The 18,628-nt window shown below is 35.8% G+C and overlaps 1 protein-coding gene and 1 non-coding gene across 2 annotated transcripts; both read left to right on the top strand.

The window, feature by feature from the left end:
* The first annotated feature begins 6,433 nt into the window (after window positions 1–6,433).
* On the top strand, window positions 6,434–6,540 carry LOC114675161 (U6 spliceosomal RNA). The gene has a single exon (XR_003726256.1). It is a non-coding gene; the product is annotated as a U6 spliceosomal RNA (small nuclear RNA).
* Window positions 6,541–6,819: 279 nt separating this feature from the next.
* On the top strand, window positions 6,820–7,318 carry LOC144338561 (translation machinery-associated protein 7). Its single transcript, XM_077988489.1, has one exon. The coding sequence runs from the start codon at window positions 6,863–6,865 to the stop codon at window positions 7,055–7,057; it is 195 nt and encodes a 64-aa protein (XP_077844615.1). The 5' UTR covers window positions 6,820–6,862; the 3' UTR covers window positions 7,058–7,318.
* Window positions 7,319–18,628: the final 11,310 nt, after the last annotated feature.

The raw sequence follows: 18,628 nt of genomic DNA, 5'->3' as shown, positions 1-18,628 counted from the left end.
TGTTTTGGCTATTTGAGGTTTCTAAAGATGCCTTTCGAATTTAATTTTTCTTTTATTTCTGCAAAAAAAGTCATAGGGATTTGATAGAGATTACACTGAATCTGTAGAACACTTTGAATAGTATGAGCATTTTAACAATACTGTCTTCCAATTCATAATCATGGATGTTTTTCCATTTATGTCTTCTTTGATTCATTTCAGCAATGCTTTTAGTTTTCTTTATACAAGTCTCTCACTTCTTTGGTTAATTTCTAGACATTTTATTATTTTTGGTGCTGTTTAAATGACATTTTTTCCTAATCTCCCTTTCAAATCATTCATTGTTAGCATATCTGTAGAAATGCTATTGGTTTTGTGTGTTGACTTTTTATCCTGTTACTTTTCTGAATTAACTTAACAGTTCTAACAGTCTTTTGTGGAATTTTTAAGGTTTTTTAAAATATAATATTATATCATCTGTGAACAGAGATAATTTTTCCTCTTCTTTTTCAATTTGGATGTCTTTTACTTATTTTTCTTGCCTAATTGCTTTAGCTATAACTTCTGGTACTATGCTAAGCAGAAAAAGACAAAAGTGGGCATTTTTGCCTCACTTCTAATTTTAAAGAAAAAGTTTTCAGTCTTTTACCATTGAGTATAATGTTTGCTGTGGGTTTTTCATACATGGCTTTTATTTCTTTGAAGTAGTTTTATCTCTATTTCTAGTTTTTTTAGTCCTTTTTTCATGAAAAGGTGTTGAAATCCATCAAATGCTATTTCTGTATCAATTGAGACAATCGTGTGGCTTTTCCCTTTCATTCTGTTAACCCGTTTCCCATTCAGAAAAAAAGTGCAGTGAGCTGCCAGCACTTGTTTAATTATACATAAACACTCTCTTTGAGGCTGAAGCAAATATGACTGATTTTTAATGTGAAAACAAAATATAAAAGCTGTTCCTGGAGTTATCTCTAAACAGAAATAACATCTGAATAGTCTGAATCATCAGAATCATCTATTATTTGGGAAAAATTGGATTTATCAAATGAATCTTCAAGCAAAAAACATTCGAGAATGATCATACATAGGAATGCTATGTTTTATAGGATTTGACGTTTTCAGTGATTAAGAATTATTATATTTTGTAAATGGAAATATCATTACTAAAAACAGAATGCTATAAATAGTATGACATCTTTTGATATATTAGAGTGATATAAAAATTATAATAAAAGTGAGATATTTTGTGGCAAAGTTGTCTTGGGATAAATGCTACAGTTGCAAGCCTACCAGTGAATATTCTCAGGGCAAATGGGAAAAGGGTTAATGTGGTGTATTATATTCATTAATTTTCATATGTTCAACCATCTTTGCATTTCAGGGATAAATCACACTTGATTATAATGTGGAAACCTTTTAATAAGCTGTTGCATTTGGTTTGCTAGTATTTTGTTGAGGATTTTTGCATCAGTGCTCATAAGAGATATGATCTGTATTTTTCTTGTAGTATCTTTGGCTTTGATGTCAGAGTAATTTTGGCCTCATAGAATGAGTTAGGGAGTATTGCCTCCTCTTCAATTTTTGGAATAGGTTGAGAATAATTGTTAGTTTTTAATCGTTTGGTAAAATTCACCAGTGAAGCCATTAGCTCCAAGAGTTTTCTTTGTCAGGAGATTTTTGATTACTGATTCAATCTCTTTACTAGTTATAGGTCTATTCAGATTTTATATTTCTTCATGATTTAGTCTTGGTAGATTTTGTATTTCTAGGAGTTTTCCCATTTGATCCAGCTTATCCAATTTTTAAGATAGTACTCTTTTACAATACTTTTTATTTTTATGGAATTGGTAGTAACTTTCATTTCTGATTTTAATATTTTGAGTCTTCTCTCTTTTCTTCTTGGTCCATCTAGCTAAAGATTTTATTGACTTTCTCTATTGGTTTTCGATTGTCTATTTCATTTATCTCTACTCTAGTCTTTAGTATTTCCTTCTTTCTGCTACCTTTAGTTTTATTTTGTTACTCTTTTTGTATTTCTGTAAGTTGTGAAATTAGGTTGTTGACTTGAGATCTGTTTTGTTTTTAAATGTAAGCATTTTTATCTGTAAATTTTTTTCCTGATCATTGCTTTTGCTGAGTTCCAAAAGTTTTGATATAGTGTGTATTTATTTTCATTCATCTTTCAGTATTTTCTCATTTCCCTTGTAATTTCTTCTTTGATCCATTGGTTGTTGAAAATTATTAATTTCCAGAAAGTTGTGATTATTTCAGTTTTACTTTTGCTATTGATTTCTAACTTTACCTTATTGTGGTCCAAGAAGCTACATTTTGTGATGTTTATCTATTTGAATCATATAAAACTTAATCTGTGTCCTAACATATAGCCTATCCTGGAAAATATTCCATGTGCACTTGAGAAGGATGTGTATGCTATTGTTGTTGGGTAGAGTCTTCTGTATGTCTGTTAGAGCTACTTGGTTTATTGCATTAAGTCCTCTGTTTTCTTGTTTACCTTTTGTCTGTTTTTCTATACATTATTAAAAATGTAATATTAAAGTATCCAACTACTATTGTAGTACTGTCTCTTATAACCTTTTGTTGATTTAAAGTTGATTGTGTCTGATGTTAGTATTAGTTACCCTTGCTCTCTTTTCTTTATTTGCATAAAATATTTTTTAATCCTTTCACTTTCATTATATTTGTATTTTTGGATATAATGTGAGTCTTTTGTGGAAAGCATATAGTTGGACTTTGAAAATTCATTCTGCTAATCTGTCTTTTTATTGGAGGGTTTAATCCATTCACATTTAAAGTAATTACTGATAAGGAGGGACTTACTTCTTTCATTTCGATACTTTTGTCTATATGCCTTATAGAACCCAAAAATTTCTTACTCTTCATTTCCTGCATTACTGTCTTCTTTTGTGTTTATTTGCTTCTTTGTACTGAAATGTTTAAATTCCTTTTGTATATATTCTATAAATATTTTCTTTGTGGATACCATGGGGATTACATTCAGTATCCTAAAGTTATCACTCTCTGAAGTGAATTTATGTTTTTATTGACTTTCTACTCCTTTAATAGCTCTATCCTTGCCTCTTTTGGTTACTGATGTTACAAATTACAACTTTGTACATTTTGTGTCCAAAACACAAACAAACAATTATTTTAAATGCTTAGTGTCTTAGGTTGTGAAGAAAATAAATTGTGGACTTATAAAGCTAAATTATAGTAACACTCGCTTTTCAGACTATTTTTTAAAAGGTATTAATCTCCGAAATCATGAGAGAAAATGTGGAATTACGAATTGTTAGAATAATATTATCTTTTATAATTGCCCATGTATGTACTTTTATTGAGATCTATATTTCTTCGTAGAGAATTAACTTGCTGCTAGTGTTCTTTCATTTTACCCCGCAAAACTCTCTTGAGCATTTCTTGCAGGGCAGGTCTAGTGGTAACAAACTCCCTCAGTTTCTGCTTATTTGGGACCATCTTACTTTCAGCCTCACTTTTGAAGGATAGTTTTGCTGAATATAGGATTCTTGGTTGACTTTTTTTTTTTCATTTAGCACCTTGACTCTATTAGCCCACTTCCTTCTGGCCTCCAAGTTTCTGATGAAAAATCTGCTCATATTATTACTGAGGATTCCTTGTATCTGATGAATCACTTCTCTCTTGTTGCTTTTAATATTCTCTTGTCTTTGTCTTTCAAAAGTTTGATTATAATGTGTCTCAGTGAGGGTGTCTTTGAGGTCATCTTACTTGGAGTTTGTTGAGCTTCTTGGATATTTATATTCATGCCCTTCAGCAAATTTGGGGAGTTTTTCTTCCATTAACTGTTCAAATATTCTCTACCTTTTTTGTCTCTCTTCTCCTGGAAATCCCACAATGTATATGTTGGTCCATTTGATCGTGTCTTACAGGTCCCTTAGGTTCTATGCAATCTTATTCAATCTCCTTTCTGTCTGTTCCTCAAGACTGAATAATTTCCATTGCCCTATCTTCGAGTTAACTGGTTCTTTCTTCTGCCTTCTGAAATTTGCCTTTGAAGTCCTCTAGTGAATTTTTTAATTTCAGTGATTATATTTTTCCATTCCACAATTTCTTTTGGTTTCTTTTTCAGCTTTCTGTCTCTTGATTGACATTCCCATTTCATTCACACATTGTTTTCTTGACTTTCTCCATATCTTCCTTTAGTTCTTTGAGCATCTTTAAGATAGCTATTTTAAAGTAGTTGTCTAGTAGTCTGTCATTTGCTCTTTTTCAGGGACAGTTTTCATTGACTTATTTTTTCCCCTTTGAATAGGTCACACTTTACTCTCTTTTTGTATACTTTGTCAGTTTTGTTGTTGAAATCCAGACATTTGAATCTAGTAATGTGGTAATTCTGGAAATCCAATTCCCCCCCTTTCTGAGGATTCGTTATTTTTGCTATTTTTTTTTTCTTTGTTAATTGTTGTATTCTGTCTCTGTGCCAAGGATCAGCCTGAGGTGTAAACTTAAGACCTTCCCAAGCCTTTTGTGAGCCTGCACCTTTCCCTGGTCATGTACAGTCACTTTCTAATCTCTCTCATATACATAGTTGCTTGTGAATCTTTCTTTTTTTTTCCGTAGAGATGGGGGTCTCACTATGTTGCCCAGGTTGGTCTTGAGCTTCTGGAATCAAGTGGTCCTCCTGCCATGGCCTCACAAAATGCTGAGATTGCATGTGTTAGCTACTGCACCCGGCCTGAATATCTTAGTCTTTAGTGGCTGGCTCTAAAAAGAGGAAAAAGAGAAAAATGAAGGGAGAAAAAACGGGTGCCAGCACTTCAAATCTCCTGGAAGTCATTTTAGCTAGGGGGGAGGCTCTTGCAACAATGTGGGAAGGTGCAACAACAGTGGCGTCCCACCTCTTTGTGTTTCTATGATCAGAAATAGCAATCAGCAATCTGAGCACAGATCCTCGGTATTTGGAGGGCTGAGTTCTTATGCGTATCCCGGGCACTGCAAGCTATGTACAGGTTGTTCCAGGGAAAATGCACAGATGACTGCCACAAGGCTGAGAGTGGGTAGCTACTACTGTGCTAAGAGCTGAAATTAACCACAGTTTACCACCCATGCCTTCCGCTGGAAGTTAAAAGCCTTCAATAAACTCTACAGTTCCAAAATAGTTACATCACACAGAGTTTGCTAGTGCAATTATTGTCTTCTTGGGGAAACGTATTTATGGTGCTTTCTACTCTGTCATCTTCCCAGAATCCTCTTGTTTAATCTTTTCTTTTTCAAATTTTATTTTTTAGATTAACATACAGTCAAATGGATTTTTTTTTTTTTTTTGTGGGGGACATGTATTTCTATGACTTTTAACACATGTTTTAATTCATGTGACCACCACCAATATCTGGATAAAGAACATTTACATTAGCCAAAAGACTCACTCACGAAATCTCTTTGTAGCCACTCCGTGCCGCTACCTCTAACCCCTGGCACCCACCGATCTATTCTCTATCACTATCATTTTGTCTTTTAGAGGATGTCATATAAAATGGAATCATATAGATTGTTACCTTTAAGACTGGATTCTTTTACTTAGCCTTTTAGAGTCATATAGCTGTTTATTTTATCAATAGTGCATTCTTTTTTATTGCTGAATAATATTCCATTGTATGGCTGTAACACTGTTTTTTTAATCCCTTTTAAAGGGCATTTGGGTTGTTTGCAGTTTTTTGTGATTATGAATAGAGCTGTTCTAAACATTTGTGTACAGGTTTTGTGTGATTTACACATAAGTACAGCTGCTTCTTGACTTATGATGGAGTTGCATCCTAATGAACCCATCATAAGTAAAAAGCATCATAAATTGAAAATGCCTTTAATGTTAGGAACACAATTGCCCCTGATTTATGATGTTTCAACTTGCAAACTTTTGACTTTATGATGGTGCAAAAGTGATACACATTCAATATAAACCATAATCCCATTATAAGTTTTAAGGAGCTCCTCAACTTATGATGGAGTCACATCCTAACAAGCCTGTAATATAGTCAGAAAATTGTAAGTTGAATCATGGTAACTTGGGGAATGTATTTCATTTTTTTTAGAGTATATAGAAATGGTAGTTTTTAAATTTCAGCTTACAAATGTTCATTGCTAATATGTAGAAACATGATTGACTTTCTATTTCATCAATGTATTCTTAACCTCTCCTAAAATCGGTCATTTTTTAAGGAGTTCTGAATTGTTTTGTTTTGTTTTTTATTCTTTCAGGTTTTTTATGTAAACCACAATGTCATCTGCAAATAGGAACAGTTGTATTTTTTCCTCTTTAATCTTTATCTCTTTTGATTTCTTGCCTTATTGAACTGGCTAAGATTTCCACTATGATGCTGAATAGTAGTGAGAGTAGACATCCTTGCTTTGTTCTCAATCTTACGGGAAGCATTCAGTCTTTCACCATGAAGCATATTATCTAGTGCTTGCTTCGGCAGCATGTATACTAAGTTTAGAACAATATGGAGAAGATTAGCATGGCTACTGTGCAAGGATGACACACAAATTTGTGAAATATTCCATATTTTTACACTATAAAGCAACTACATAAACAAGTCTGCAAAATAACCAGCTAACATCATGATGACAGGATAAAATCCACACATATAAATACTAACCTTAAATTTAAATGGGCTAAATGCCCAAATTAAAAGACACAGAGTGGCAAGCTAAAAAAAGATCCAAGACCCACTGGTATGCTGTCTTTAAAAGACCCATCTCACATGCAATGACACACATAGGCTCAAAATGAAGGTATGGAGGAAAATCTACAAAACAAATGAAAAACAGAAAAAAGCAGAGGTTCGCGCCGTTTCCGGTGGCAGGGTCTGGGGAAGGGGCGCCAGGCGCGATGTCCGGCCGCGAAGGGGGCAAGAAGAAGCCACTGAAACAGCCTAAGAAGCAGGCCAAGGAGATGGACGAGGAAGATAAGGCTTTCAAGCAGAAACAAAAAGAGGAGCAGAAGAAACTCGAGGAGCTAAAAGCGAAGGCCGCGGGGAAGGGGCCCTTGGCCACAGGTGGAATTAAGAAATCTGGCAAAAAGTAAGCTGTTCCTTGTGCCTGAGGAGATGGTGACCCTTTATTTCATCCTTATTTAAACGTCTATATTCCCTGCCATAACATCTGTTGCCACCTAAAGCTGGAATTAAGTGTTGTCTTGGAGCTGTTGTACATTTAAGAATAAACTTTTGTTAAAAAAAAAAAAAAAAAAAAAAAAAACTTACAGTGGTTCATCATCTCTTTAGTTGTTTTCACTAAGTCATTCCTACCATAACTGTGAATTTAAAGTAAAACCAGCTCAGAACCTTGCCAGAGTCTGCTCTTTGGTCTTTGTTCTACCCTAAACTTTGTATCACCTGAAATTAAACCAACTCGTTTGTTTGAAAAAAAAAAAAAAAAAAAAAAAAAAAAAAAAAAAAAAAAAAAAAAAAAGCAGAGGTTCAATTCTTATTTTTGAAAAAAACTGACTTCAAACCAACAAAGATAAAAACAGACAGAGAAGGGCATTATATAATGATAAAGGGTTCAATTCAACAAGAAGATTTAACTAACCTGAATATATATGCACCCAACACAGCAGCACCCAGATTTATAAAGGAAGTTCTAGAGACCTGCAAAGAGACTTAGACTCCCAGACAATACTAGTGGAAGACTTTAACACCCCACTAACAACATTGCATGGATCATCGAGACAGAAAATTTAAAAATATATTCAGGACCTGAACTCAGCACTGGATAAAATAGACATGATAGATATCTACAGAACTCTCCACCCTAAAACAACAGAAAATACATTCTTCTCATCACCAAATAGCGCTTGCTCTAAAATTGATCACATAATCGGAGCAAAACACTTCCTGGTAAATGCAAAAGAACTGAAATCATAACAAACAGTCTCTCAGACCACAGCACGATCAAATACAAAATCAAAAGTAAGAAATTCATTCAAAACCACACAATTAGATGAAAATTTAATAACCTGCTTCTGAATGACTTTTGGGTAAATAATGAAATTAAGGAAGAAATCAAGAAGTTCTTTGAAACTAATGAGAACACAGAGACCACGTGCCAGAATCTCTAGGACACAGCTAAGGCAGTGTTAAGATGGAAATGTATAGCACTAAATGACCAGATCAAAAAGTTAGAAAGACCTCAGCTTAACAACCAAACTCAAAACTGAAAGAATGAGAGAACCAAGAGCAAACAAATCCCAAAGCTAGCAGAAGACAAAAATTACCCCAAATCAGAGCTGAACTGAAGGAGATAGAGACATTAAAAAACCATTCAAAAGATCCACAAATTCAGGAGATGGATTTTTGAAAAAATTAATAAAATAAATCAACTGCTAACTACACTAATAAAGAAGACAGAAGATTCAAATAAACATAATAAGAAAAACAAGAGGGATATTACCACTAACCCCACAGAAATAGACAACCATCAGAGAATATTACGAATACTTCTATGCATGTAAACTAGAAAATTTAGAAGAAATTGATAAATTCCTGGACATATATACCCTCCTAAGACTGAACCAGGAAGAAATTGAATCCCTGAACAGACCAATAACATGTTTTGAAATTGAGGCAGTAATAAATAACTTACCAACCAAACAAAACAAAACAGCCCAGGACTAGACGTATTCACACCTGAATTCTATCAGATGTACAAAGAAGAGTTGGTAACATTCTTACTTAAAGTATTCCAAAATATTGAGGAGGAGGGACTCCTCTCTAACTCATTCTATGAGGCCAGCATTATCCTGATACCAAAACCTTGCAGAGATAAAACAAAACAAAACAAAACTTCAGGCCAATATCCTTGATGAACATCAATGCAAAAATCCTCAACAAAATACTGCCAAACCAAATCCAGCAGCACATCAAAAAGAAGGTTATCCACCATGATCAAGTCAGCTTCATCCCCAGGATGCAAGGTTGGTTCAACATACACAAATCAATAAATTTGATACATCACATAAACAGAACTAAAGACAAAAACCACATGATTATCTCAATAGATGCAGAAAAGGCTTTTGATAAAATTCAATATCCATTCATGTTATGAACTCTCAATAAACTAAGTATTGAAGGAACATACCTCAAAATAGCAGGAGCCATATATGACAAACCCACAGCCAACATCATACTAAATGGGCAAAAAAAGCTGGAAACATTTCCCTTGAAAACCAGCACAAGATGCCCTCTCTCACCATTCCTATTCAACATAGTATTGGAAGTTCTGGCCAAGGCAATCAGTCAAGAGGAAGAAATAAAGGGCATCCAAATGGGAAGAAAGGAAATCAAACTATCCCTGTTAGCAGATGACATGATCCTATATCTAGAAAACCCCATCATCTCAGCCCAAAAGCTTCTTAAGCTAATAAAAAACTTCAGCAAAGTCTCGGGATACAAAATCAATGCCCAGAAATAACTGGCATTCCTATACACCAATAACAGTCATTCCAATAGCCAAATCAGGATTGAATTCCCATTCACAATTGCCACAAAAAAGAATGAAATACCTAGGAATACAGCTAACTAGGAAGGTGAAAGAGCTCTACAGGAACTACAAATCACTGCTAAAGAAATCAGAGATGGTACAAACAACTGGAAAACCTTTTCATGCTCATGGATAGGAAGAATCAACGTGGTTTAAATGGGTATATTGACCAAAACAATTCATGCATTCAATACTATTCCTATTAAACTACCATTGACATTCTTCACAGAACTAGAGAAAACTACTTTACAATTCATATGGAATCAAAAAGCCTGAACAGCCAAAGCAATCCTAAGTGAAAAGAACAAAGCTAGAGGTATCACGCTACCCAACTTTAAACTATTCTGTAGGGCTACAATAACCAAAACAGCATGGTATTGGTACAAAAACAGACACATACACTAATGGAACAGAATAGAGAACCCAGAAATATGACTGCACACTTACAACTATCTGATCTTCTCCAAACCTGACAAAACAAGCAATGGGGAAAGGATTCCCTATTCAATAAGTGGTGCCAAGATAACTGGCTAGGCAGTGCAGGAGATTGAAACCAAACCCCTTCCTTACATCATATACAAAAATTAACTCAAGATGGATTAAGGACTTAAACGTAAAACCCAAAAGTATAAAAACCTTGGAAGACTACCTAGGCAATACCATTTAGGACATAGGCACAGGCAAAGATTTCATGACAAAGACGCCAAAAGCAATTGCAGCAAAAGCAAAAATTGACAACGTGGGTCTAATTAAAGAGCTTCTGCAGAGCAAAAGAAACTATCAACAGAATAAACCGACAATCTACACAATGGGAGAAAATTTGTGCATACTATACATCTGATAAATGTCTAATATCCAGCATCTATGAGGAACTTAAACAAATTTACAAGAATAAAACCCCATAAAATCGTGCGCAAATGACACAGACAGTTTTTTAAAAAGAACATACATGCAGCCCATAAGCATATTTTAAAAAGCTCAACATCACTGATCATTAGAGAAATGCAAGTCAAAACCAGAATGAGATAGCATCTCACACCAGTCAGAATGTCTATTACTAAAAAGTCAAAAGATAACAGATGCTGGCAAGGTTGTGGAGAAAAAGGAATGCTTAAACACTGTTGGTGGGAGTGTAAATTAGTTCAGCCGTTGTGGAAGACAGTGTGGCAGTTCCTCGAAGACCTAAAGACAGAAATACTATTCATCCTAGCAATCCCATTATTGGGAATAAAAGAATAAAGGAATAAAAATCATTCTATTATAAAGACACATGCACATGTATGTTCATTGGAGCACTATTCACAATACATGCAATCATCCTAAATCCCCATCAATGACAGACTGGATAAAGAAAATGTGGCACATATACACCATGGAATACTGTGCAGCCATAAAAATTAACAAGATCTTGTCCTTTGCAGGGACATGGATGGAGCTGGAGCCCATTATCCTTAGCATACTAACGCAGGAACAGAAAACCAAATACCGCATGTTGTCCCTTGTAAGTGGAAGCTAAATGATGAGAACACATGGACACATTAGAGGTGAACTATACATACTGGGCCCTATCAGAGGGTGGAGGGTGGGAGGAGGAAGAGGGTCAAGAAAAACAACTAATGGGTACTAGGCTTAACACCTGGGTGAAATAACGTACAAAATAATGTGTAGAACAAACTCCCATGACACGCGTTTACCTGTGTTACAAACCTGAATTTTTACCCCTGAACTTAAAAGGTGTTTTTGTTTTGTTTTGTTTTGTTTTGTTTTGTTTTGTTTTGTTTGTTTTTTGAGATGGAGTCTTGCTCTGTCGCCCAAGCTAGAGTGCAGTGGCACGATCTCAGCTCACTGCAACCCCTGCCTCCCAGGTTCAAGTGATTCTCCTGCCTCAGCCTCCCGAATAGCTGGGATTATAGGCATGTGCCACCATGCCCAGCTAATTTTTGTATTTTTAGTACAGATAGTGTTTCACCATGTTGGCCAGGCTGGTCTCGAACTCCTGATCTCAAGTGATCCGCCCCCCCCACCACCCCCGCCTTGGCCTCCCAAAGTGCTGGCATTACAGGCATGAGCCATATCATGCCTGGCCGAATAAAAGTTTTTAAAAAGTATAGTATCTATAGGTTTTCTGTAGATGCCCTTTATCAGGTTGAGTGAGTTTCCTTCTATCAGGTTGGTGCAAATGCAATTGCTGTTACTTTTAAAGGCAAAAGCCACAATTACATTTGCACCAACCTAATGTTTCTAGTTTGTGGAAAGGTTTTTATCATGAATTTTAAATTGTGTCAAATGCCTTTTATTGTATTTTATTTTATATTTTATTATTACACTTTAAGTTCTAGGGTATGTGTGCACAACATGCAGGTTTGTTACATAGGTATATATGTGCCATGTTGGTTTGCTGCACCCATCAACTTGTCATTTACATCAAATGCCTTTTATGCATCAATTGATAAAATCATATGATTTCTTTTCTTTTGACTATCTATGTGGTGGATTCCATTGAGTGACTTTTGAATATTGGACCAGGTTTGCATTCCCAATTTAAAACCCACTTGATTGTAGTGTGTTCTTTTTATATATTACTAGATTTGATTTTCTAATACCGTTTGAGGATGTTCGTGTCTTCATGAAAATATTTGTCTGCTTTTTTCTATTCTTGTACTGCCTTTTTCTGGTTTTGATATCAGTGTAACAATGTTGGCCTCACAAAATAAATTTGGAAGTGTTCATATGCTTCCATATTCTAGAAGAGATTGTATATCATTGGTGTTACTTCTTATACAAGTTATTTATTTCATCTTGGGTGAATATCGGTCGTTCACGGTTTGCAAGGAAGTGGTCCATATCTTCTACATTGTAAAATCCATGTGGGTAGGGTTGTTCTTCATAGTATTCATTTATTATCTTCTTAATGCCAATAGGATTTTTTTTGTATTGTCCCTTCATTCGTTACTAACATTGTCAATTTGGGTTATTTCTTTACTTCTTTGTAAATATTGGTAGAGATTTATCAATTCCATAAGTCTTTTCAAAGAACAGCTTTTGGTTTACTGCTCTCAATTTCATGGATTCTGTCTTATCTTTATTTACTTCCCTCTGCTTGCATTGCCTTAGTTATGTACTTCTTTTTCTAGAATGTTATGGTGTAAGCTTGATTAATTTAGACCTTTATTCTTGTCAGATATAAGCATTTAATGCTATAAATTTACCTATTAGCACTGCTCTAGCTGTATCCCACATATTTTGAATATTGTATTTTTATCTATGCTTAGTTTAAAATATTTTCTAATTTTCCTTGGGACATTTTTTTGACTGATAGATTATTTAGGAGTGTGTGGTTAATTTTCAAGTGTTTGAAAAGCTTTCTTTTATCTTACTGTTATTGAGTTATAGTTGAATTCCATTGTGATCAGAGAACATACTTTGTATGATTTCAAACATTTTAAATTTATAAAAATCTGTTTTATAACCTAAGATATGGTCTACGTTGGTGAATATTCCATATTTACTTGAAAATAATGTATATACTGCTGTTTTTAGGTAAAATGTTCTAAAAATGTCAATTAGATCCAATTGGTCGATGGTGTTGTTGAGTCCTCCTATATTCTTGCTCATTTTCTGTGAACTAGGTCTATAAATTACTGAGAAGGGAGTGTTGATGTCTTCAACTACAATTGTGGACTTGTCTATTTGTCATCTCAAGTTAGTCAGTTTTTCCTTCATGTGTTTTGTTGTTCTACTTTTAGATGCATATACGTACATATTTAGTATTGTTATGTTCTCTCAGCAATTGGCTCTTTCATCATTATGTAATTTCTCTCTTGATATCTGGTCATTTTCTTAGCTCTGAGGTCTACCTGATGTTAGTATATTCAGTCCAGCTTTCTTTTGATTAGTGTATACACTTTTCTATTATTTTACTTTGAACATAGCGATGTGTTTGAGGTGAGTTTCTTGTGAACAACATATAGTTTGAAAATTTTAGAAAATCAATTCTGAAAATTTCGATCTCTCAATTGCTGTGTTTAGACCATTTTCATTTAATGTAATCATTGTTAAGTTTTGATTTCTACCACTTCATTATTTTCTGCTTATTTCCTCTGTTTTCCATTCTCATTTCTCCTGGCTTATGTTCTTTTATTTATTTGTATATTTTCAGAAACATTTTAATACATTTATTCTGTTTCTGACCATATCTCTGTATATGCTGGATGTTCTAGGTATTAGAATGTACACGTTTAACTTTTCCCAGTCTACTTAGAACCAATATCTTGTCACTTTAAATGGAATATAGAAACTTAGTACTATATAGGGTCCTGTACCCATTCACATTTATGTTGTAATTGTCTCATATTTTGCAATAAAAACATGGAAGTCTCTATCAATGTTACACTTTTTGCTTTCAACTGTCAAACATATTTTAAAAACTCAATAGGAGAGAAATAGTCAATTTTATTTCTCAGCAAATAAATATTTTTAGTATTAATAAATAAGCATGTGTTATTTACTGTACCATTTCTGGTTCTCCCTTCCTCTCTCCTAATGTTCCAAATTTTCTTTTGATTTTATTTCCTTTCTATTTAAGGAAATTTCTTTAGCAATTATTTTAGAATCATTCTTCTAGCAATGAAGTTTCCCTTCATCTGAGTATATCTTTAGCTCACTTTCATTCCTGATACTTTCACTTGATATAGAATTCTGGGTTTACCGTTTGTTTGTTTGTTTTCCAAGTACTTGAAAATACTGTCATTTCCTTCTTGTCTCCATGATTTCTTAGGAGAAATCCACAGTCATTGAAATCACTGTTCCCCTTTAAGTAAAGTACTGCTTTTCCACTTTTGAGGGGTTTCTTTCTTAAGATTTTTTTCTTTGTTTTTATTTTTCAGCAGTTCCATTATACTGTCATTGTCTATGGATTTCTTTTGATTTATTTTATTTGGAGTTCATTCATCTCTTGAATTTATAAATTTATGTATTTTATCAAACTGGGGGAATTTTTAGCCAGTATTTATTCAAACAATTTTCAACATAGAATTCTTTCTTCTCTTCTTTGGGGACTCTGAAGACATAATTATTAGACAATTTGGTATTGTCACGTAGGTTCCTGAGGCTCTGTTCATTTTGTTTTAAATCTTTTGTCTATTATGCAGATTGCTTAATTCCTAATTATTCTGTTGTTAAGCCCATCCAGTGAGGTTTTTGTAAAATTTCAGTTACTGTATTTTTTAGTTCTAAAACTTCCACTGCTTCTTTGTTTCCTTTTTGTTGTTGCTGTTGAGGCTTTCTACATTTCCATTCATTTTAAGCGTGTTTATCTTTACTTCTTAGAGTTTTTAATAGTAGCCGTTTAAAAGTCTTAGTCTCAAAATTTTAGCATATGTGTTATCTCAGTATTATATCTTGGTTCTTTGTATACTGAGTAATTTTGGATTGCATCCTAAATGTTTGCATATGATGTTATTAGATCCTGGATCTTATTTAAATCCTGTGGAGAATGTTGCTATTTTTGTTTGTTTGCTTTAGCAGGCAGTCAACTTGTACGTTCAGGCTGCAAGTTCTGATTAGCCTTCTGTGAGTTGTGTTGTCAATATCAGTCCTGTTTTTAAAGCCTTTGCAACATAGTTCAGCTCTCTCTCATGTGTGCACAAGGAAGTGGCCAGTCTTGGACTTGTACATTGGTCTATCTCCTCATTTGTGTTTAGGATCACGTCCATGCATATGCAGATCTGGAATAACCCCAGAAATTCATAACAACTTGTCTCTTTCGCAAGCTTCTCCTTTACTGTGGTATCCCCAGTTTTTTCCAATTTCTCTGGCTCTCTCCTTTTAGTGCTCTAACCAGACATATCCATAATCCATTTGCAGCATGCTGGTGGGGAAGCTCTGATACAGAGTACCTCATTACAGGGCAGTTCCTCCTGAATAGCATTTACTGCATACCTGCCTAGTAGGCTCTATTCTAAGCACTTTACATATATTGTTCTATTTAACTTACAAAAATCCGATTTAAAAAATCCTTATTGCCAACCCTGTATTACAGTTTTGGAAACTGAGGCCCAGAGGGTCTAGTCAACTTACCCAAGGATGCACAGCTGTTTACAGTGAAGTAAGTAGTGGGCTAGGATTTGAATCTAGGCAGTTCTTCTAACTGTTACATAGTTCTGTTTCTATTATGTGACATCATTGTATGAGCCATTCTTCTTCACTCCTACATCACTTTACATGCCCCTCCATTAAAGCAATTACTGTATAACAATTATTTTTAAAATAAATAATAAATAATATTTTATGCCACTATCTGCAGAGCAGTAATTCCTTCTCTTCAAATTTAAATCACTAACATAATACACAAGTTCCCCAGGGCTGCCATAACCAGTTATCACAAATTGGGTGGCTTAAAACAACAGTAATGTATTATCTCACAGTTCTGGAGGCCAGAAGTCTGAAACCAAGATGTCAGCAGAATTGCTGTCCCCCTGGAGACTCTAGGGGAGTATCCTTCTTTGCCTCTTCCAGTTTCTGGTGGCAGCTGGCATTCCTTGTGACTCTATCATTCCAACTTCTGCCACCATCTTCACACGATCTCCTCTTCTGTGTGTCTGTGTCTTCTCCTCTTCTGTCTGTTTTAATCTGTGTGTCTCAAAACAACACTCATCATTGGATTTAGGGCCCATCCAGATAGTCATATGATCTCGTGTTGAGATTTTGAACTTAACTGGAAAAGATCCCTTTTTTCAAATATAGCGTCTGGGTTGCGGCTATGTCTTTTTGGGAGCCAACCTTCAACCCATTACACCTAGCATAACCAACATTATGTGCTCAGTAAATACTGCATTAGACATTTTCTCCATTGCAAATCATATAAATTCGAGTCAAACTAGCTTGAGCAAAAAGAGAGTTTATTAGTCCCAAAACTGGCAAGTCTGAAGGTACTTGTAGTATAGGACGTGGCTAGATCCAGGGACCCAACAATATCTTTCAGTCTCTCCAGCTTTTCTTTCTTCCAGGTACTGCTTTATTCTTTTTTTTTTTTTTTTTTTTTTTTTTGAGACGGAGTCTCGCTGTGTCGCCCAGGCTGGAGTGCAGTGGCGCGATCTCGGCTCACTGCAAGCTCCGCCTCCCGGGTTCACGCCATTCTCCCGCCTCAGCCTCCGAGTAGCTGGGACTACAGGCGCCCGCCACCACGCCCGGCTAGTTTTTTGTATTTTTAGTAGAGACGGGGTTTCACCATGTTAGCCAGGATGGTCTCGATCTCCTGACCTCGTGATCCACCCGCCTCGGCTTCCCAAAGTGCTGGGATTACAGGCTTGAGCCACCGCGCCCGGCCGGGTACTGCTTTATTCTTAAGAAGGTTCACCATTCTTTATCTGCCAGCATCAATATATTGAATTTTAGTGAAGACTTTGATTATTCCTCTTTAAGTCACACATTCATTCTTGAATTAATCACTGTGACCTGAGGAATGGAGGTATTTGATGGCTGATTCTTTCATGATCACCCCTATGTCTGGAATATGTGATGGTGGTGCTGGAGGTGAGCACGGAGTAAGGCACTGTGATTAATATACCACCAAAACCACATAAAATGGAAGTGATTCAATTCTCCAGAGGAGGGAACACTGAGAAGATTAATAATATATGTTTACTATAACTTTGTATAAAGTTCACTATTAACTTTTAAGACTGTGGTACTGGGAGGCATCAGTGTATTTCTAATGGGTCACTTAGTAGGTCTTTTCTATACATATCTTCTATTATCCTTTCATATACTTAATTAGTTCAACCTCACAGGCTTCATCTTACTAATCTGCGACGCTTGTAATCTTCAGGCTCTTTCTAGAAGTTAAGTATTTACAATATGAATGCCACAGAGGGGCTTTCCTTTCTTGTAAAGGAAGGTTTGAGCTTGCAGTGCCTCAGAGATCCTTGACTACTCCCAAGGTGTTTTGCTGCAGGTAGAAGTGGCAATGACAAGGTCTAGACTCTGGCTCTGTAGGGCATATAGCTCCAAAAGTCTAATCAAGATTCCAGCTCAAGCCTCCCCTGTTTTCAAGCACTCTAAGCTTTCCAAACGCTCTCACAAAAGCATGACTTTGGTATAGCTTTGAAATCAATACTATGTAAGGCATTCTTGTCCCTGCCCACAAAGGTTTATTAAAGTTGGATCCAGAAGATCTCATTACAGTGTAGTCTCACCTCCTTTATCACCCCGTGTTGAGATCTCTGCTGGTTCAGGTATCAAGGGCATTCTAATGCTCAGGACGCTGGCTATCCAGAAAGATTTCCTCCCTTTTTTTCTGACAGTATCCCATCCAACTCCCCGTAATCCTCCTCAACTCTTCTCTTAAGCCTCCTCACTTTTGTCAGTTTGAATAATTATATGCCAACTTATTTTCTGAGGACTTTTGTCCAAGTTCCCTTCGTTTTTGGCTCCCCAGTGATAGTATGGTATCTTTTTGTTCTCTTACCCTTTGGCAGACTTACATCCTGTAGTACATATGTCTGGTGCCCTGTCACACATCCTATCGGTCATACTTCTAATTCCAGAGCTGACTGGGGTGGAAAGCTCTGTGTGAGCTTAGACTCACCTGTCTCACCATGAGTGAGCACCACACCTTTGCTCTCTGCCCCAAGGCACTTATGAGGCCAGGATACTACATGCCCAGCTGGGAATTTCAGGAATGTCAACACATACAGGGGCAGCCCTCAGCCAATGAAGGATGGGAGCCAGCTCCTGCCTCCCATCTTTAAGATGGACATTTTTGGGAAGTCTTCCGCATGCTTCCTAGGGAATTCTGGCAGAACGGTTCTCCAACAATTCATGCTTGTATTGACTTTCTCTATATCCGTACCTCATACGCCCCACTCCCTCACTCCTGCTCTTTAGAATGCCCTTCCAAACAAACTACCTGTTCTCGAATACTTGTTTCAGGCTCTGCTTTGGGATAACTCAAGTAAGAAATAACCTCACTTGCCAAACTGTGTGCTCCTAGTGGCTGTCCAACCCTCACTGTTTCTCTTTTCCCACGGCCCAGTGACAGCAGCTGGCTTTAGCTGTGGATGACAGAAGAGTGAACACAGATGAAGGTGAGGCCAGGAGATTAAATGAGGAGGTA

This window comes from Macaca mulatta, chromosome X (assembly GCF_049350105.2).
Source record: "Macaca mulatta isolate MMU2019108-1 chromosome X, T2T-MMU8v2.0, whole genome shotgun sequence".
NCBI classification, from domain to species: Eukaryota; Metazoa; Chordata; class Mammalia; order Primates; family Cercopithecidae; genus Macaca; species Macaca mulatta.
This window is presented reverse-complemented; position numbering and strand designations above follow the sequence as displayed.